The sequence below is a fragment of the Dryas octopetala genome, chromosome 2, assembly GCF_963921425.1.
Source record: "Dryas octopetala chromosome 2, drDryOcto1.1, whole genome shotgun sequence".
In the NCBI taxonomy this organism is placed as follows: domain Eukaryota; kingdom Viridiplantae; phylum Streptophyta; class Magnoliopsida; order Rosales; family Rosaceae; genus Dryas; species Dryas octopetala.
In genome coordinates this window covers 24,850,936-24,872,033 of record NC_141367.1, presented here as the reverse complement: position 1 = coordinate 24,872,033, position 21,098 = coordinate 24,850,936, and the positions used below count along the sequence as shown (strand labels likewise).

The 21,098-nt window shown below is 37.3% G+C and overlaps 4 protein-coding genes across 4 annotated transcripts; 2 read left to right on the top strand and 2 right to left on the bottom strand.

Annotated features, from left to right (window-relative positions):
• The first annotated feature begins 1,693 nt into the window (after positions 1 to 1,693).
• LOC147294581 (xyloglucan endotransglucosylase protein 34) lies at positions 1,694 to 4,068 on the top strand. The gene is made up of 5 exons (XM_086234417.1): positions 1,694 to 1,900; positions 2,043 to 2,238; positions 2,354 to 2,454; positions 2,547 to 2,740; positions 3,300 to 4,068. Exons 2-5 carry the CDS (start codon positions 2,049 to 2,051, stop codon positions 3,697 to 3,699), a joined length of 885 nt encoding a protein of 294 aa, XP_086090543.1. The 5' UTR covers positions 1,694 to 1,900; positions 2,043 to 2,048; the 3' UTR covers positions 3,700 to 4,068.
• A 2,022-nt stretch (positions 4,069 to 6,090) lies between these two features.
• LOC147294580 (UPF0481 protein At3g47200-like) lies at positions 6,091 to 7,643 on the top strand. The gene is made up of 2 exons (XM_086234210.1): positions 6,091 to 6,654; positions 6,753 to 7,643. Exons 1-2 carry the CDS (start codon positions 6,091 to 6,093, stop codon positions 7,536 to 7,538), a joined length of 1,350 nt encoding a protein of 449 aa, XP_086090336.1. The 3' UTR covers positions 7,539 to 7,643.
• A 165-nt stretch (positions 7,644 to 7,808) lies between these two features.
• Positions 7,809 to 13,124, bottom strand: LOC147294579 (heparan-alpha-glucosaminide N-acetyltransferase-like protein (DUF1624)). Its single transcript, XM_086232654.1, has 9 exons — positions 12,964 to 13,124; positions 12,443 to 12,779; positions 9,605 to 10,008; positions 9,393 to 9,504; positions 9,093 to 9,301; positions 8,807 to 8,952; positions 8,606 to 8,697; positions 8,293 to 8,436; positions 7,809 to 8,183 (listed from the first exon to the last, which is right to left on the bottom strand). Exons 2-9 carry the CDS (start codon positions 12,770 to 12,772, stop codon positions 8,157 to 8,159), a joined length of 1,464 nt encoding a protein of 487 aa, XP_086088780.1. The 5' UTR covers positions 12,773 to 12,779; positions 12,964 to 13,124; the 3' UTR covers positions 7,809 to 8,156.
• A 2,472-nt stretch (positions 13,125 to 15,596) lies between these two features.
• Positions 15,597 to 19,174, bottom strand: ASHR2 (ASH1-related protein 2). Its single transcript, XM_086233191.1, has 2 exons — positions 17,834 to 19,174; positions 15,597 to 15,872 (listed from the first exon to the last, which is right to left on the bottom strand). The coding sequence occupies exon 1, from the start codon at positions 19,088 to 19,090 to the stop codon at positions 17,858 to 17,860; it is 1,233 nt and encodes a 410-aa protein (XP_086089317.1). The 5' UTR covers positions 19,091 to 19,174; the 3' UTR covers positions 15,597 to 15,872; positions 17,834 to 17,857.
• Between the last annotated feature and the right edge of the window lie 1,924 nt (positions 19,175 to 21,098).

Below are 21,098 nucleotides of genomic sequence, written 5' to 3'. Positions count from 1 at the left end.
CTATTCATATTTTAGAACATTTTTAAAATTAATTAAATCAAAAATTATTTAGTCATGTAATTAACAAATTGCAACATAATTTTAGTTTTTATCTGATAAATATTTATTTATACAAGTTGAATAATCAAATAATTTTTAATTTGATTAATTTTTTATAAGAATAATTCTTAAAAAATAATTTAAAACATAAACAATTTCAATTATTAAATTTTATTATCGAATAGTCCCTAATACTGATATTCTATTTTTTTTTTTTTTAATATGAGGATATCCTCACTTGAAGTCTCTTCATATAAGTATGTAAATGTATATGACATGATTGACATCCCTATCCTAGAACAAGTATATTGGATTATTAGGATTGGATTTTAAAGTGCATTGACATTAAATTAGATTATGTGGATTGAGCGGATTCATGTCATGTGCTCAGGTTGCCACTGTTGGTAGTCTGCAGACCATCCACATGATAATGTTCAAAGTCATCAACTCAATGTGCACCTCCCCTTTCTGGCTTTCTTCCTCTTCTTCTCTGTTTTGTTGTGTCCTCCTCGTCCATATCCCTCCTTGTGCCTTGTGTGTTTAACTGTTTATGTTATCCTAGGGAAGACTAGCTAGAGCCTAGAGAGAGAGAGAGAGAGAGAGAGAGAGAGAGAGAGAGAGAGAGAGAGAGAGATGTGGCGTGGCACACCTCCCAGCAATTTGAACTTTCCCATATATTAATCCATTCTCTGTGTGCTACTAATTTAGTAATACAAATAAATTAGCAAACAAAATTGTTCTGAAATCTGAACTTCCACCATATTTTAACTTCATGGGCACCATATTTTAACTTCATGGGTATGTATAATGTATTATATATAGAGTACATGTGTTATCCTGTCATAAGGGAAAAGACTAAAGTCTAAAGCTATGGCCTGCACGTGCATTAAAATTCACAACTATCTGGGGCCTCATAATAAGTATTATTATCTTCCTCTTTGGCTATTTTCTGTGTGTGTTGGATAACAAAATTAAAATATCGCATGCTCTGTACCGAGTCTGCATTTACTTTTCCATGCTGCCTTGGGTAAGAATAAAGAAAACAAGGTAATAGCATCCATGAGTAGTCGTAGCTAGCTAGGTAAAGTTTCAAGTTGAATAGTCCTAGTGATCCAATTTTGATCAGGACCCTCTGCCCAAAAGCTATAAAGTTACTCACAGAATGAGCTAGATATTTTTTTCATCTTTGACTGGCTGCTTTCATTAATATTTGTTATTGCATATTAATATTTGTTGAATGGTTTTTAATGGTCTCGTTACAAAGTGTACAATTGGTCAATTGGATCATTAAAACCAACCCGTGAATGATGATTACCATAACTCTTTGCTAGTAAGTACAGAGCAGGCAAACAGTCCCCAAATTCACGCAAAGAGCTAGCTGTGCCGATTGCAGTCCATGGATAAAAAGACAAAAAGTGTAAGAGCTCTACTTTCTCCATGGCCACATATTGGCCTAGGTTCGGTGCAAAGAAATATTACAGTATGGCAGTGGGTCATCATGCCCATGCTCTCAGTTCACATTCACCACAAACATAAGAACACAGACACACAGACACAGATATAGGAATAGAGAGAGTGGAACTTAGTTGAATTGTCCTATATGTTTCAAGCCTTTTGTCCATAACAACTATTCAATTTCAAGCACATTTTTCTATTTTGTCTAAAGTCACTTCCTCTGTGACAAAAGAAAAATAATTGAACAGCTGTCCTGCTAGTAGTATTTTAATATTAATCTCATAATAACATGCCCTTCAATTATGTAATGTAGATAAAAATCTGACTCTACAAAAAGGGATTCCCCTCCTCCACTTTTCCTCATCACACCTCAAATATCTCACTCTCTCTATCTCTCTCTGCAGAGGTAATGCTCTAGAATCTTGAAGTTCCATACAGTTTTCATGTTGTTTTGAGAAACTTTTAGAAGTACCCTCTCTCAAGTACTCTCAAGCTAGTGTGTGCTAGTTTTGATCTTTGCTGGGAACCTCCCTTTTGTTTTTGTGCAGAGAAAAATGGCTTCTTACCTGCAATGGACTCTGTTTGTGACTCTCCTGTTTATGGTGTCTGCAACAATGGGAGCTCCCCCAAAGAGGCCTGTAGCAGTGCCATTTGGCAGAAACTACAAGCCCACATGGGCTTTTGATCACATTAAGTACTTCAACAACGAAAACGAGATTCAGCTCCATCTTGACAAGTACACAGGTACAAAAACACAAACAGCTATATGTTCTGTTTATGATATTTTGGGAAACAAGTTTTGAAATTTCATACTAGCTATGCTCTATTCTTACTTGTACTTGGTTTTCATTGTGGGAAGGTACTGGCTTCCAATCAAAAGGGTCTTACTTGTTCGGCCACTTCCATATGCAAATAAAGTTGCCTCCTGGTGACTCTGCTGGAACTGTCACTGCTTTCTATGTGAGTGTTACTAATACTCAATATCACATAACATGGTTGCTCAATTTCTTAGATATTGAATATTGGACTCACATATTTACTTGCATTTGCAGCTATCTTCTACAAACGCAGAGCACGATGAGATAGACTTTGAGTTCTTGGGAAACAGGACTGGGCAGCCCTACATTTTGCAGACCAATGTGTTCACAGGAGGAAAGGGTGACAGAGAACAGAGGATTTACCTCTGGTTCGACCCAACTACAGCTTACCACTCCTACGCTGTCCTCTGGAATCTCTATCAGATTGTGTGAGTAACCAACCCTTCATTTTTCTCAAATTCCTCTTTTCTATTATGCATTAAAACCCAGTTGTTTCAGCTATTTCTGATCTTAATGGCATTCAAAATAGCAGACAATGTGGTTTATCTATGTTATAACTCACTTGTTAAAAAACCAATTTTTGTGGAAATTAAAACCATCATCATCACATTCACAGTGATGGTGAGATAAATTTTGGTTCATCTCATACAACCATATATAAAACAAATAAATTTCCAGTGAGATAATGAGAAAACCAAAACTGACCCATAGCCAAATAGATCACAGAATCACAGATTCTCAATTCAAATTGAACACTACCCGACAAAATAAGAACATGAATCCTAAAAGCTTTTTTGACTAAAAACTCGTGTGGTTTTTCGACCGACAAAACTTTTGGTAGCAAAATTATTGGAATAGGAGTTCCACTTTTTTTTTTCTCCAACTTTTTTTTTATATGATATTGATGATTGAATCATGTTTGGTAGTATATATATATAATATTTGGTGGTATTTGGGGTGTAACTTTTTATGTGCGATGATGATCAGATTCTTGGTGGACGACATACCAATCAGGGTGTTCAAAAACTGCAAAGATTTGGGAGTGAGATTCCCATTCAACCAACCCATGAAGCTCTACTCTAGCCTGTGGAATGCTGACGATTGGGCCACTAGAGGTGGGCTTGAGAAGACAGACTGGTCCAAGGCTCCATTCATCTCATCCTACAGGGGCTTCCACATCGACGGCTGTGAGGCCTCGGTGCAGGCTCAGTACTGTGCCACCCAGGGCAAGAGGTGGTGGGACTCGAAGGAGTTCCAAGACCTTGATGCTTATCAATGGAGGAGGCTCAGCTGGGTCCGCCAGAAATACACCATCTACAACTACTGCACTGACAGGGTCAGATACCCAACACTCTCACCAGAGTGCAAAAGAGACAGAGACATATGAATTTGATCATCACCATCATATGATGCTTAATTAAGTTGATGATATAATATACTTATCATCACGCATACACAGTACACTATTTTCAAAAAATTAATTAAACTACCCCTCAGGCTTCAGCAGGTGTGGTTAATTAATCAGATCGGAATTGGAGGAGACACTTAATTAATTTGGGTTTGAGGGGTACTTTGTCTACTACATTCATATTTTATGTGGTTTCATTAATTGTGTTCATCATCAATTCATGGTGTATTGTCCAGTAGAAGCATGTGGACGTACTCATTCCTTGTGAGTGTTATTATCGTTTATTCGGTTGTTATTGTACTTAAATTAATGTCAAACTATTGGTTATTATTATTATTATTATTATTATTATTATTATAAATGAATCAATAGTTAATTTCTGTGTAGTTTATTTATAATATGTTATCATGATGCCCGATCTGTCTTGATGCACGTAACATGGACTAAATTGATGTGTGCACAACAGCACATGCCCTCATAACTAAGCACTTAACTTGATTCCCAGAAATATGATCCAACTAAGCAAAAAAGAGTTGAAAACTAAAAGAGTCTGACAAGAAAGAGGCAGATGGGTCGGTGTCTTTCGTCCATACCGACCATGGAGGTCCATAGGTACTGTGGAGTTGCTCGAACTTTGAGATGTTTTGGAAGTATATATTTTGGGGGATATGAATCTACTGAGAAGAGGAATAATTGGATAAGATGATCTCTAGTACAAGTTACAACAAAATTTGGTGCTTTCAAAATAATATATCCATCCCTTCAGTTTCTCTAAAAATAATAAAAGAGGGTATGCATTGAAGGAACATAAATGTTCCTGCAGGACTGTGATAACATGTCTCACTAAACTAGTCACTAAGTCACTAAGCACCGTTGGTCCGTTTCATTACAAATTTACAATTAATTATGTGTGTAGAAGTTATGGTTTATTGAAAAATGGCTAAATTCAGGAACCTACTGGTAAAGAAGTTGGAATCCTAAAGGTTGTAATTAAAATGGAATAAACTAGGGAGGCAAGTGAGAAAAGGGGTTGTTATATCTACTTTGAAACTTTCCTGTCTCAAAGATTGGCGACTGTATAGTGTAGATTAATTAATCTATAGCAAAAGACAAGTGAAAGGTGGAAGAGGCATTGAAAATGACAGTGAGCCACTTATTAATGCAAAAGTAGCAGATTTCGCGGATCAAATTGGCAACAGCGAATTAGACTCTGGGTAACAAGTAATCTGGTAAACAGTTGGTGCATTATTAGATAGAATAGAGTATTATTAGTTGTAAGATTCAACTGAATGGTGTGTCACTATATATGTTAATATCTAAATAGGTTAAAAAAACAGATGTTCATAACGGTTCAAAATTTGAATAAATAAAACACAATATAAGTCTAATTTTACCACACACAAAAATGAAAGTATAAGTTAAAGATTTCGAACCCGTAAACTCTAAAACCAAAACACTAATATCATGTTAGGTAATCACTAGTTATCAAAAGCACTCAACAGTTTTGAATAGAATAAGGATAGGGATGAGAGAAAGCAGAAAAGTCACAGATGTTAGATGAATTTTAAAGCGATGTCTGACCAAATTATCAAAGTAAACTGTCAATGTTCACAACTTCACATGTGAATTCACATGGAATAATGACAACTACAGTTTACAGTGGAGTGGAGGCATATTCAAATCATCAGCATATTCCATAGCCCATTCTACAAGCTTACATGGGCTGGGTTGTACTGCTGGCCCAATGGGAATATAGCCCAAATCCGCATTAATGAGAATTGGGCTTGGGTTTAGCTGGGAGATTTGGCACATGTTCAATGGAGCAGTTAATATAAAACGCGGGGAATAGGGTTTTAGGAAAAAGATGCCGGCCGGTCATGGATTGCGATCTCAGACAAGGGACCTGTTGGCTCGGGGGTAACTCTATCTTATTCATATTCCAATTTGATAATGATGTTTTTGTGGCTCCACTAAAAGTTGTGCAATGTGCATAATTTTGTATTTTAGTATTAAACTGGAAAGAAACTTGTTCCTCAAGAAAGGAAACGAATCAAATGTATCTTACTAACAGCTATTATAAGCTACCTTAATGCTTTAAGACTGAAACGTTTACTTGTACCAAGAAAGGAATGTCGTAGACTCTGTAGTCTTGGTTGATGGGATGGTACTTTGCAGTTGTGTTATGCGCATGGCTGTCGTTTAGGGGAATTCCTGATCACTTTAGCTTTAGACATGTGACAGTCTTAATTGAAAGAATGTCTTGTTAGTAAAGCAAGAATAAAAAGAATCAAGGCATAAAAGGAATGGAATAGAATGAGTTAGGTGTAGTAGTATCAAGTCTGTTGGTATTGGTGAGCAACTAGAGGATCAATGGCAGACATGAATTGGGTTATCCGAGTTAATGAAGACCTTGAGAACATGCAAGATCTTTCAACAGAGGAGAAGCACTGGAAGAAGGGGTCAATATGCAAACTACCAGCCTGCGTCACAGACCTAAACAAGAAGGCCTACAAGCCCCAGGCAGTCTCTTTTGGTCCTTACCATTTCGATCATTCGAATCCAATGGAGGAGCACAAGCACCGTACCCTGCTTCATTTCCTGAGAAGATGTGGAAAACCCATTGAATTGTTTGTCAAGGCACTGGCTGAAGTGGTGCAAGATTTGAAGGACTCCTATAATCCGCTTGACCCCGAGTGGAGAGATGATACACCTAGATTCTTGCAACTCATGATTCTGGATGGCTGTTTCATGCTTGAAATCTTACGGACTTCTTCACACATGTTAGATGATTATGCTCCCAGCGATCCTATCTTCAGCAACCACGGGAAACTGCATTTCATGCCATATATCAAGCGTGACATGTTAATGCTTGAGAACCAGTTGCCAATGCTGGTTCTTGACAAGCTTGTGGCGGTTGAGAGCCATCAAGCAAAGGTAAAACTAAAATATTATATCAATCTATTAGTGTGTTGCTAGTTTTGATTCTAATTTAGCAATAATGCTAATGTCTATAGCTACTTTGTTTCACACAGGATGAAGGGTTTGTGATCAAGCTCATACTCAAGTTCTGCTCTCCTGGTACAGCACCCTTAACCATGGGCAAGTGTGTGCACCTATTGGATGTATACAGGAAAAGCCTGCTTCCAGAAGACCCCCAACAAAAAGCAGGTCGTCACAGATCACATAGTGGGAACCATCACAACGATATCATCCGGTCTGCAACAGAGCTCAATGAAGCCGGAATCAGATTCAGGAGAAGCAAAACAGCTAGCCTCAAAGACATCTCATTCTCCGGGGGAATCCTAAGGCTCCCGCTCATTGTTGTGGATGATACAACTGAGTCCATGTTCTTGAATCTGATAGCATTTGAGCGCTTCCATGTAGGGGCAGGCAATGAGGTGACATCCTATATATTCTTCATGGACAACCTCATAGACAATCAGAGGGACGTCGCGCTCCTACACTCGAGAGGCATCATCCAAAATGCTCTGGGAAGTGACAAAGCAGTTGCTAATCTCTTCAACTCGCTCTCTAAAGACATAACACTCGACCCAGATAGCAGCCTTGATGAGGTGCAAAAGAGGGTCAATCACTACTGGAGGAAGCCTTGGAATGAATGGCGTGCCAATCTCATTCACACTTATTTCCGAAATCCGTGGGCTATGCTATCCTTCATTGGTGCACTCTTACTTTTTGTCCTCACCATAGCTCAGACTGGATATTCCATATATCCTTACTACTATCCACCAAATGATTCTTCTACCCCCTGTGCCTGTCTGCCTATGGTTCCTCCTCCCCCTCCACACCATACTCCATAATTTCTTTTCAACAATCATCTGTGGTCTTTGAGCTTTTAATGGTTTTCTTCTTCCATAGTTTCGATACTTGATTTTGTTATTTGTTTGATGACCCACAATCTTCACCTTCTGATAGAACAAATTTCTCTTCACCATGATTTTGGGACTTGGTTATGTAACCAAAATTCAGAAGATGAAAAACCAGTTTGATATTTCTAAACTAAAAGGTGTCACACATGCCATAAGTAGAAACAAGCCAACTGAGGGATAATAATGCATGTTGTCATTGAAGTATTTTAGATAAAACTATATCTTAAAAGTATAACATTTACAAAATACCCCAATTTCAAGTCTCCCCATACAATTTTCAAGCCCCATATACAAAAAAGTAAGGCCCATAATCATCACAACATACACAAAAGCTCCAATACATTGAGAGAGAGAGAGAGACTGTTTTTGCCGCCACATCTACAAAGATAAAACTCCATAATCCAAAATTCTCTCTTATCTCCAATGCAACGAGCCAAAATTAGTTGAAGGATTTAGGTTTTACCGTCCATTACCATGCCAAAAAAATTGCACTTGCGCGGTTGCGCACTCCTCCAATGCATATAACCCAATATGTTGGCCTCTATCAATTCACTTTCCAATTCCAATTAACCTAAGCTGCAAGAGATAAAGGTAGATATTTTTAGATTACAATGCCACTAGATAATTGAATATTCATTGGGACGAGAAAATAACTTGTAACACAAGAAATAGAAAAAGGACTTACAATGTTATTCTGAGGCTTCCCCCAATAGAATCCAAGGAAGATAACTGGCAAGATATTGCAGGCTATAAGAACAAAAATCATCAAAGCATGCTTCCCCATCCACTCCATCACAATAGTTGGGCGCCTGTAGCCGCACACATCGACCTGCAGGAAAATCAAATTTGTTAGCAACTAGAAGAAGAGGAAAAGGTGCAGTGTGCAAATTGAGCAGACAGTAAGTTCAAGTGTTTATGGTAGACAATGCCAAGTTAATGAGAGAATTAAAAGAAATTGTGAAAAGGGTGATTTCACATCACATGACTAGATATCTTACCATCAAGTAAACTGCAGAAAAGAGAATGCCAGCAGAACCAGCTGTGATACACATGTAACTGAATGTATACAGAGGCTTGTTTATATGCATGCCTGAAAAAAAGAGAAGCAGATAATTTAATGACAAAAAAATGCCACAACTTCGATTATTATTACCACAATACTCATTTACATATCAGAAATTTGTGAAGAGATCACTTACCAAATAAGTCAAAGGCAAGGCCTAAAACTACAAGAGTCGAGGATGCAAGAGTCCAGTGCAGAATTCTGTCCCTGTGATCCTTAAAATGGATAATGATGTGGCCATAGTGCAAACCAACCAAGCAGGTAACAATAGCCATCACCGAACTGCAACCACAAAGGTAAGCACAGAATTGAGAAACAGACGGATTATAAATAAATCAACTACCTAGAGTACATGTTTTCAAGATGGTGAATTGGTGATGTAATGGGATTCAACAATTAATTAAGAAATTATGAAAATATGCCTTAAAAGTCCTTCAGGGTCAAAAGGGGCTTGGCACCAAGTAGGAGCATCAGCAGGTAATGGGCCATAATCTGGGGAGTTGATACTGCATTGCTCTGTTCGTGCATAGATTGGTCTTCTATACAAATGCTGAAGACCCAAAATTTTACGATCAATCATGCCAACAGCATTACAAGCTGGTCCTGTGTCACCCCTTACTCCACATTTCACCTTCCAAATGGAGATAAGATACAAAAAGTCAGTCACACCATTTCATGGAGAAGTTAGGGAAAAAATCAAGAAAGAAATGATCAAAACTTACTGAAAATGTTTTTGGAGCAGAGGAATTGGTAGGAATTTGGTACTCCCAATCAGGAACATGCAAGCCGTATAGCAATGATAGATATAGCACAGTTATTATCAATGCCACAACCCTGAGCGAGAGGGGGAGAGGTCACATACATTCAAAATTGAGCAAATAAAAAAGTAGCAACCATACAAGCATTATTAGAAGCATTAATGAATATTACTTACCACTGAAATTGATATTTCCTGAACAGAGATGATCCGGAATTCACATTTCTATCACCCTTTAGCCAAATCTCGCACAATGCCGCTACTAAATATGCTATTGCAATTCTCTGTAGGATGCCCATCCATCTCATCTGTTGAAGATCTACCCCAAACGTTAGATCCTTGACGCCATGGAAATAGCCACCTTGAAGAAAAAGGCCTAGTGCTAGAAGCCTCAGTGTTCGCAGTATTGCTTTTCTAGTCGCAATAGGTCTACATGACAATCTCTTGTAGGCAAGTGAAAGTGAAACACCAACCATAAAGAGGAAATATGGCATGACCAAATCCGCAAGGGTTAAACCATTCCAAGGTGAATGGTTAATAGCTGGCACGAGTCCACCAACATCGTCCACTAGTATCATCAGCTGCATATCAACAACATCTTCTGGCTTTGAGTCACTTCCTTTCATTATAATGCTACATTGCTAAGCATGACTTGGAATGTTAAGGTGAAAAACAGAGCAAATTTAAAAGTTGATCCACTTTTCTGTTCTGAAAAAACTTTTCACATACGGGCAACCTGCATGTGATAATTTCATTTTATACCTCATTTGATTCAAGTTTTGAAAACTTGGAAATAAGAAAATAATTTTGTTCACATGTTTGGTAAGCATAGACATGAGAAATTCTCTTCTAACTCATGAAAAACTGATGCCCCCAAAATGGGGAAAATAAGTCATTCCTCTCAACTTTGGTTTGGTTTTCCCTTCCCATGGGAAATCATTAATGATGCTTTTCTAAGACTATTTTACCCCATTTATTTTCTATCATTGCACAATCTAAACATGAGAATGGAAATCAAAAAAGTATTTCCAGGTTTACTTTCAAAGTATTACCAAATAAAAAAATGAAAATCTTACATTTCATTCCCCGTAAAAAATATAGGAATTGATTTCCTAATAATTCAATGCCCCGAACCAAACAGACCCCTAGATCATTGAATGAGTTTTAAGGGTACACAATTTTTTTTAGGATATAATTTTTCACCGTTAGATGATCAATGTATAACATCAATCATCTTTAGCATAAGAGTAAAATTGAAAAGTAAGTTTTTCTTTCATCATGTCCTGAAAATACAAAAACTGGTTTGCACCGGTTTCAAAGTGAAGGGTTAAATGGGCAATGAGTAGCTTTTGGCAATTCAAAGCAATTTATGTGTGCAACAAGCATGGATTGATGACCCCAAGGGTTGGACCAACCAGTAGCAATGGGCAGTGACTGAGTGACTGATTGACTGTGGGCTTTAGCCGACCTAGGTAATTGGCAGAATAGATCAGAAGTTATGGTTGGACCCCAATAAATGTCAGATAAGATAGCGTTGGCCCAACATATCAGATTAAAGGAAGACTACTAGAAAAAAGCTAGAAGCAGATCTGCCTGCAGATGTGATTTACGTGCACAGTACATGGACCTCCTCATCAATGATATAATAAAAAGCAAGCGATTGCTTGCTTATGGGGTGATGCTTCTGAAATGAATCCTGACAACTGGTCATTGGAAGGAACAGGGCAGAGACGTTTGGTGTGGCACATAATGATTATGATTTTTTTTGAGAGATTAATATTATTTTATTTTCTAGATTATTATTATACATGTATTGTATCAGCTTGTTCTCTAAATTTTTAATTTAAAAAATTAAAGATCCTAATTTTTTTAATTTTACTGATTAAAATTATTCTGTCAATTTATACATTTTTTATCTAAAATGTCGAGATTAACCAAAATTTAATGAGAAATAAAAGAGAAAAAATGATAAGATCTAAATATAAAAAACCATTTTGTCTTCAAAAATTTAGATAAAAAATGTATAAATTAACTGAAAAACCTTAATTAGTAAAATTAAAAAAATCAGAGTCCTTAATTTTTCAAATTAAAAGTCTAGGAACAAACTATACAAGTGTAACAGAAAGCAAAATGATATTAATCTCTTTCTTTCTTTTGGTTAAAGGGTTCAAAGAATTTCGGTATAGATCTGAAATCTGAATCCAGATCTTACAAACCAATTGGGTAAGAAAATGAAAAATAGTTATTAAATGTTGGATTGGCAATGGCAGGAACGGAAAGGACATATCTGTTTTAGACGTGGATTTAAAATGGAGAAAAACAATAAGGAGGTTTTTGTTTTATTCGATCCATGCATACAAATATCTTGCCGCATAAGGACTTTCAAAAATAGACTGATCCAGAACCTGATGCCTACAAAAGAGGGGTGCCAATCAATGATGATCTCTCATTGTTTTCTCAAGATGAGAATGAGAATCCAACCAAACGTTATTTGAAACGCAACCAGCGAAAATATGGAGTAGAATACTAAACAAATTCTATTTTGGGGGTTTGTTTGGGTTTTTCCTATATTAGGAAGGTGACGTGTTAATTTATCAAACAGTAGCAAGTTCAACTAAACAGAGACGTCCGTTCATCCTATGGTCATACTAGGAGTAACACTGAAACTTATTAATCTTTTTTGTTGACGGTTAGACTGAACCAACAAACAAACAAACAAACAAAGCAACCTGAGGTCCTGAACCAATTATGCTTAGGAAAAAAGGCTAATAAGAAAAGCGAAACGAAACGATGTCGTATCACTAAATAAAGTTTTATTCTTAATTTTACGGCGTCGAAAAGCGATTTCTCCACTAAAGTTGGTGGTTCGGCTTTAGCAACATGTAAATACTGCTAATCGCTCCGGCAATGAAAGCCCATAAAAAACAATTTTAGACAAATGCATTAATTATTAATTTGTTGTGAAAATACATGAAAACCAAATGAAGAGAGGAGAGGAAAGTAAGTAGACATTACCGCAACCGTGAGTCCGCGGAAGACGTCGAGCGAAACAAGGCGTTGTTGGAGTTGGTGTTGGTGTTGGTGTTGGTGTTGGCGTTGGCGTTGGAGGTGGATTAACTTGGAAGATAATGAGGCCTGATCTTCATGTAAAATATTGATCCTGGTAGCACCACCACCACCAACGGCGGAGGCGATGGCGGCGGCGGTGGGAGAGACGGATCTCGATTTGGAGATCTGAGTGGCCATCTCAACATCAGCATCCTCCTCATCAATGTTAATCTTGTTCAACGCCATTTCACGCTCTTCATCATTTTCGTAGCCTTTAATAGGCTCGTACATCGTCATCCCTTGCCTATCAATATCATCATCGATACAGATAGAATACCATAAATATATAATACACCACTTCCAAACGTAATGCATGAACATTCAACAAATCAAATATATATTTATATGGGAAATATATATATATATATATCCACCACATTCACAACAAAAAATCTGATAGAGAATATGAATATATATCAATCAATCACCTTATCTTCTTCTTCTTCTTCTTCTTCCCGCGCGCGGCTTCTGATCGAAAACGAATTTATTAATTTGTTTATGATTTTTCTCTTTTTTGGTTTTGGTATTTGATGGAGGAACGCATAAAGCGCTGGGGGGCAAGAGGAGACTCTGACCCTGCAGCTCTCACTTTGAATGCTCTGGTTCCTCTTCTCTATCTTCCGCCTTCTCTCTCTTATATATATATATGGTAAATCCTAAAACAACCATTAGGAAATATATTTATTTATAGTATTTCAACAGATATTTCATATTTGTTTGTTTTGTACCAACAAAAACCAGATATCATAATTTATACAGTAATGCTACATATACCACATTTTTATACCATAATTTCATACCACTTTATGTGGCAACTTACATGTCATTCATATATTGGATACTAAAAAATAAAAATAAAAACCCAAAAAAGAAAAGAAAAACTTTGTCCAATAAAATAATGACACGTCAGATGGTATAAAAATGTGGTATAAAAATGTAGTAAATATAGCATTATTCTAATTTATAACATTAAAAAAACAAAAACCAGATGTTTGTTTTTTTTTATTTAAACTAAGCGAATTTTCCCGTATTTACCCTCCAAATTCATAACTGTTCCCGTCTAGTAATTTGCGTTGTAATAGGACTCGGACAGTAAGAACGTCCGAGTCTACTATACTTACAATACGACTCCAACTCCATGTGTTTGTGTAAGTGTGATCACTGAAACACGTGGTGCTTTCTGATTAGGCCTTTTGGACGCCAATGTTGATGATCAGGAGGAACATCTGAAAATATCTTCGCAGCTTTACATTTTTGGCATCAAATCCAAATATATTTTGCTGGATTTGGCTCAGATGCGCTGCAACTTAAATTGGTGGCAATGGAAGCTGTTACATGCATACATGCATACATGCTTAGTTGCATGGGTCGACAGCTTTACCACCGCTCACATTTTTGCTTTTAGCCTGGAATGAATGGAATGGAATGGAATGGAAATTATGGAAGTATGGGTTGTACTACTTTATTTTTTTCGCTGTTGCCTCAGGTAAACAATAGGTATAGGAGACCAACAAATACGATAAGCTGTTCATGCATCAACCTGACTCTCCAAATTACTATGGGTCAGTAAATTAATATTAATTATAATTATAATAATAATAATTAGTTCCAATCTTCACTATAAATATATAAATAATACTCGACCTTTTATTTCTTGCAAAAATTAGCCGTATTTTTAATGGTCTCAAATAAAATATAAATATTATCAATAGTGCTAGACATCCTACATTTTTATACCACAATTTCATATCAGTTTATGTGGCAACTTATATGACATTCATACATTGGACACTAAAAAATAAAACAGTAGTGCTAGATATCTCACATTTTTATACCACAATTTCATATCACATTACGTGGCAACTTACATGCCATTTATATATTAGACACTAAAAAATAAAAAAAAAAACAAAAAAAAAAACAAAAAAAAAATTTTATCTAGTAAAATAATAATACGTAAGATGATATAAAAATATGATATAAAAATATGGTAAGTATATCATTATTCATTTATTTTTGTACTTAAGCATGTTGCATGTTGCATCTTGCATGTTGATGTTAACATGCTTGAATTCATATAATTTGACAACGGATATTTAAGTTTGCAAAAGTCCATGCGTCTCTGTTACCATTTTTTTCTCTAATCACTAATCAGTTCTTTGCAATTGATGTAGATAGGATTATTATTAAACAATAAAGAAATTTATGGGACTGTAACACGGTTATGGTCCTTTATTTTTTATTTTTTTCCTTAGTCACAGGGTTTTGGTCTTTTTAGTAGCATTCAGCGATGGTTCCTTTTGCGCAAGCGATGAGCAAGAGATAAAAGAAAGAAATTCGAATATTCCCAAGTTCCCCATGTGGAACGGACACGGTTAAAGAAAGATAATCCCAAACAATAAAAGCATAGTGAAAGCACAAAAGCAAACCCGCCCACTCAGACAAATATTTCATGCTTCTCAAAAATTCCAAAGATATAGTTGCTGCTTGAATATTACAAGGTACGATATATGCTCCATTTCCACCATCAAAACGACAAACCCACCTATGTGGGATTAAATTATGTAAAAACAAACACACCGTTCATTACGCACGCAGTGACAAACACAAATAATAAATTTACCTCTACAACTCAAGTTTTGTGCCATAAAGCTGGAAACAACATAACAGTGGAGAAAAGAGGGGTGATAAAGAATAAAACTATTTAGACTGTTTTAAATGATAATTTTATAAATCATTTAAGTGATTACGGTGTATGAATATAAATTTAGGACTTATTTGTATGGGTTTCACGTAATAAGTCTTACTTTATTAGAGAAGATGATCAAATGATCAGATAAAAAATATATATATATATTATCCCAATACCATTACTCCGGCAATAAAATATGAGCATTGTTTGTTTCATGTTGCCTGTACCTCTCTCTTTCGTTGTTAAAAACAATGTGATTAGGTTGGGTATGATGCCATTGCCATAACCATGATGCCTTGCATTGTGGTCCAAAGCAGCAAGTGCGCTGATTCACAGGGTCACTCACTAGTCACTATGGCGTTGGCGTGATTAGGAAAGGGTCTACGTATTACATTTGTTAAAGGTTGGAGCAGTTAAAGGAAACTAGTCGGTTACCAAAACCAGATAAACCTTATAATTACAAATACATACAAACACAATTAATCCATGCTAGTCATTAGCTAGCTTCACAAAATTGGTAGTGCATGCTTTGTCCACGCACCCCTCTGCGCTATTGATTGCCAAGTTTTCTTTTGAGTAAAGCAAAATCTTACCGCCTAAAACATGTTGGTGATGGACACCCAGTACTTGACTTCACCAATGTGTCTGTAAAAGCATGAAAAAGATTTAACTTCTAATTAAGAGTAAGCTCTACTCTATCAGAGAAAATTTGAAAATGGTAGGTATTTTTTTCGGAAAAACAGTTTCAAGCATCACTCTCACACACACAGAGATAAAAAGCATTTGCAGGCCAGTGCACATGTGCAGAAACAGACCTAAAACAGCCACTTTCATTGGATCCTAGGATCCCCATAGGTACATTATAATGAAACTATGAAACTATGAACATGTGGGGGGGGCACTTTAACATATGTTGGATGACAGCATATCAGACTTTCAGAGTTTCAATTAAAAAAAAAACAAAAAGAAAAAAGAAAGGAGGCTAACATAATAGCTAACATATGCCCATACGCGCACTTAAAGAACATGCAAACCAGTCATCCTTTGTGATACAACTCCTGTGATTAATAGTCAGCATACCAATCCTTCATTTGTGCTATCAAGTATAGAATTCCCACTAAGCGGTTGTTGGCTCTAACTTAGGAAAAACACAAACTTCTGCTAATTAAATTAGAAGATTATGGCACAGGCAACAACATTAATCCACCCACAGATATCATTAGGTCATAATATATCATATACCTAGAGAAGAACAAGAAAATGACAGCTCACCCATTGCAAAAAGGCATATCCAAAGGAATCAAAACCTAAAGATATTTTCGCTTTCTTTAACAGAGTAGAAGATAATGAAGAATCAAATTTTTATCTCTTGAAGCCTGTGATCGAAACATTCAATGAGTATTTTCAGCATACACCTAATATAAGGAAAATGCACTTAAATCATCTCGATTCCCATAGAAGCATGGCTTGGAGTTAGAATATTACTACGTACGGTACGTTTGGAGCAATCAAAAACGATTTGACATTATTACATTAGCCATTTATCCCTTTCATGGAATCAAAAAGGACCATCTTATTCATTAATTTCATAATAGCTTTATACAAAAATTTAGATACTTGGCATGTTAATATTAATTTTATAACTATGTCCTGCCATATATTTCTAATGTGTTGCGAAAAAAGCATGCATTTCTTTGCACTTAAAAGTAAATAGTAATACTTGGCCAAAAAAAGAAAGTAAATAGTAATAGCTTTTGTTATTCTTTATATATGTACTCCTTACACAAACCTTCTTCCACTATATTGTTAGGAACATGCAGTCAGATACAGGACATCTAAGCTTTTCTCTCTCTCAATTTGCTCAGTCAAATGCCACATTTGCCTTATGTATCATTTGGAAGCTTTTATCACGCGCCAACTGGATGTGGTACTTTTTTTTTTTTTTTTTTTTTCATTCCCCTTAGAATGCTGAAACGAAAAATAACAAAGGAAGAAACATTTATCTCCTCAACAGAACCAAAACATTCTCCACATTTAAATACCAATGCCTTCACTTGGCCAAAAAAAAAAAAAAATACCAATGCCTTCAGCCAGTCCTACTAGTTTAAATAGAAGAGTTTTAACATTCTCCTCATGTACATCACCATAGTTAAATTTTGGTCCGAGCATGAACTTACAACAATAGTGCAAATAACTTTTTTTACATTTTCCCAAGGACTCTTGGGATGACACATAGATGAAATCAATTATGTAATATAAATTGGAATAGTTGCCTTGCAAGGATAAAAACAGAGGAGCACTGAACATGGTTGCTTGGTATTGCATAGTACTTCACTTTGTTTCACTTAGATAAGTGTCACTATTTAATTATTACAGAAGTCCTTTTTAATCACAAACAACAAATTTGTTTTTTTTTTTTTCAGTGATACAGAAGTTTACAAGCAAGCATCATATATAGCAATTGAACAGGTGAGAGATTAGGGTCAAAACTCAAAACTTTAGTCTATAAATGATTCAGCTTATATTGGATGGATCTGAATAAGATCATAGAACTGAAGTAAAAGTAAGAAGTGATCTGAATGTAAAAAGAAGACAGTGAAACTCACACAAAGCAGCAAGCAAGAGAGCAGTTAGCCATCCATGGAGAGGCTGTGTTGTCCATGACCGTTGATTTCCTCATCATCTTTCTTAAGGTTGCCACAGACATTGCATTCCATAACATTAGAAGAAGCTCCGCCATCTTTTGGGGGCAAAGGGGCCAGAGTGCCCCAGCAATTGGGTCTATTACACATGAATCTGACAAAGAAATAGGCATGAGGGAAATCAGATTCTGCTTGGGCTTGAGCTTCAATGCCATTCTCTGATTCTGATTCTGAGGCTGCTTCCATTTGCTGGTCTTCGTCCTCATCCATACCCTCAGCTTCATCATTTTCGTCATTGTCGGACCAATTGGCTTCGACCTTGCAGCGGTCACAGTGACAGACAAAGCCATAGTCCTCCGCCAAAGTCCTCTGGCGGCTGGAATAGGGCTGGTTAACAGGAAAGTAGCTCAAGCAGATCTCCCTGCCGGCCGGAACATCATGGATCATTCTGATGATGATGTCGGTGTTCTGGTCGTCTTGGGAAGTATCAATGTAATCAAACCTACAAGCATTGGGGAGACAATCATGGTTGAAGAACGAGGCCCTGGGATATATAGCGTAGGCTCTGCTCGATCTCTGAGAGTTTTCAGAGAAGGGTTCCATTAACCCAAAGGCATTGAGCTTGTCCTTCACCAGCAGAGCCGCGGAGAACTCCATCGAAAACAGATGCTGCTGCTCTGGAGGGAAGGGAGGAGGCGAGAGAGACGAGATGAGAGAATGCAGAAACTGGGCAGCTGCGGCGGTGTCGGCGGCGGACTCCCCCGGCTGACCCTCAAGAGACAACAATATCTGGAAGTTGGAAGGGGAGAGCAGGGCAAGGTTGTAGGCGGCGACCAGGAACCGAGCCTGGACCTGACGATCGAGCGGCTGCTCGGAGAGCGGCGAAGGACAATCTCGGAGGCGGCGCAGTGCTTGGCATGCCCAAGGCGAGTGGGAGGAGGAGAGGGCGGCGGAGAGGCAATTGGGGCTGCAGAAGACGTGGCGGGAACACCAAGGGCATGCAGAAATGGAAGCTGCTGTAGGTTGAGATTGTAGGGTTTTGAAGCAGTGGTCGCAGTATGCAGAAGGCGGCGGATTGGGAGTGATGAGAGGAAGGGCAGAGTAGAGGAGGATGGGAGAGTCTCTCAGGACGATTTGGCCGCCGCTCAGTGGCTGAGCCGCCACAACCGCCCTCCCTCTCCCTTCTATCTCAGTTACCCTCAATTCCTTTGTCATTGCCATTTGCTATGCTCACGACGCCACTTCACTCTCACAGACTTTCAGACTTTCTTCTTCCCTTTCGTATCTACCGCCGGTTTTTTTAGGGTTTTTCTTTCTTTCTTTTTATTTTATTTTTGACATAAATTTAATTTAAACACGTAACTATATAAGCTATTTCAACGAGGTCCATAAACTTTTAAATATTTCAAATATACACCCAATCTATTATCTAAATTGAAAAATGAATTTCTGTCCATTGATTCGTTGAGAGATTAGTTAAATGACAGCTTAGTTTTTACTGACCGGGATTACTTGGCGATATGGCGCTATCTTAGCAAACATTTCCTGCCAAATGAGTGACATGGGTCCACAATTTAATAATAATAGAGAGAGAGTTTGTGGGCTCGTGTCAGGGGTTAAGTGGACCCGTGTCGCTCATTTCCTGCCAAATGAGCGACACAGGTCCACCTAACCCCTGACACGGGTCCACAAACTCATCATCTCTTTCTCGCTCGTTGAACACAAGTGAAGAATTTATATTCGAATTTGAGAGAAAAAGTGATGTTTTTTGGAGACTAAATGGTCAGGAGAGCGTTTGACGAGCGGGAAAGAGGTGATGGGTGTATAGGCCCGTGTCAAGTGAACATGTGTTGCTCATTTGGCGGGAAATGTATGCTGAGTTGGTGCCACGTCGCTAATTAATCCCCGTTAGCAAAAGCCAAGCTGACATTTAACTGATCTCTCAATAAATTGATGGACGAAATTTCATTTTTCAATTTACATAATAAATCAGGTATATATTTGAAATATTTGAAAATTCGTGGATCCCGTTGAAATAGCATATATAGTTATGTGTTTAAATTGAATTTATGCCTTTATTTTTTATTTGGTAGTTTATTTTTTACAGGAAAAAATTTACAAACTAGACACATATTTTGATGGTTGTTTCATTTCAGGACATTAATTTTACTTTGTGTTAATGAATGACACATACTTTCATTTTGTGTCAATTAAGAACTATATTTTTTTTAGTTTTTATCTCTAACTTTGGCCCAACGTTGGACCTATTAAAACTCCATCAAATTTAACAAGCTTATACTTGGTTTAAAGATATGCATCTCCTTTTTACAACCATCACCCAAATTGAATCTCTACAACTTCAGATAATCGGCCCTACAGTAGGGTACCTAAAATTGTCCAATTTTCTAAATTTTTTTTCAAATGTCCGATATGACAATTTCAATCTATATAATAATATAGGTGAACGATAGATTTAATGCTTTTAGGATATATATAATGCTGATAATATTCATTCAAATGATATTAACAGGGGTGGGTGTCGGACGACTTGAGTAGGGTGGGTGCCCAAATCGCCAGCTGACCAAAGGTGGCGGTTTGCCGATTTACCAAACCGTAACCGACTAGTTCTTTGGTCGGTTTGTCTGTGAGAGTCTTGGTTGGCTGGCGGGTCGGAATGGTCAGATATCAGTGGTGGTGATGGAGCTTGCTGGTGAAGGAGATCGACACTGATGGTTGTAAATTCTTCAACTTTATCTTTCTTGCTTTTCAATAGCATCATATCCAATACCCCAATTCATTGATTTGGCTAGTACCAAATTGAAATTGGAGTTTTTTGTTTTCTTTTTGGATAGAAAAGAGAAAACCCATATCCTAAAATTTGATCCTGAATTTGGAGTTTGGTACTTTTGCAAGGCAAAACTGGAAAGGGATGGTGATCGTTTGGGATTGGGTTCGAAAGGCAAAATAGGAAATGAATCCAGAGTTCTTGCAAGCAGTTGAGGGAGAGAGTTTGTGGCAGGAGGTGATGGTGATGGTGATGGTCTGTGACTGGGGTTCGAAAGGGGAGGAACATGAAGGTGGGTGGTCGGTTTGTTCCGATCTGTACAAGCCCATAACCGAAACCGGGCCAATAACAATCGGGTTGGGCAAGTTGAAAGGTGGCGAGTGGCGAAAGGCGGTGGTTGGTCGAGTTTTTGACGGTCAGTGGAGGCGGTTTCGTCGAGTTAGA

What these genes read in the sequence shown, in the direction of transcription:
- LOC147294580 (XM_086234210.1), top strand. Translation starts at nt 6,091, where the DNA reads ATGGCAGACATGAATTGGGTTATCCGAGTTAATGAAGACCTTGAGAAC. An exon ending in TTGAGAGCCATCAAGCAAAG is followed by an intron (nt 6,655 to 6,752) that starts GTAAAACTAAAA and finishes TGTTTCACACAG; the next exon opens with GATGAAGGGTTTGTGATCAA.
- LOC147294581 (XM_086234417.1), top strand. Translation starts at nt 2,049, where the DNA reads ATGGCTTCTTACCTGCAATGGACTCTGTTTGTGACTCTCCTGTTTATG. An exon ending in GAACTGTCACTGCTTTCTAT is followed by an intron (nt 2,455 to 2,546) that starts GTGAGTGTTACT and finishes TTGCATTTGCAG; the next exon opens with CTATCTTCTACAAACGCAGA. An exon ending in TGGAATCTCTATCAGATTGT is followed by an intron (nt 2,741 to 3,299) that starts GTGAGTAACCAA and finishes GATGATGATCAG; the next exon opens with ATTCTTGGTGGACGACATAC.
- ASHR2 (XM_086233191.1), bottom strand. Translation starts at nt 19,090, where the DNA reads ATGGCAATGACAAAGGAATTGAGGGTAACTGAGATAGAAGGGAGAGGG.
- LOC147294579 (XM_086232654.1), bottom strand. Translation starts at nt 12,772, where the DNA reads ATGACGATGTACGAGCCTATTAAAGGCTACGAAAATGATGAAGAGCGT. An exon ending in AGGAAATATCAATTTCAGTG is followed by an intron (nt 9,505 to 9,604) that starts GTAAGTAATATT and finishes CCTCTCGCTCAG; the next exon opens with GGTTGTGGCATTGATAATAA. An exon ending in GGAAGCCTCAGAATAACATT is followed by an intron (nt 8,184 to 8,292) that starts GTAAGTCCTTTT and finishes TATCTCTTGCAG; the next exon opens with CTTAGGTTAATTGGAATTGG.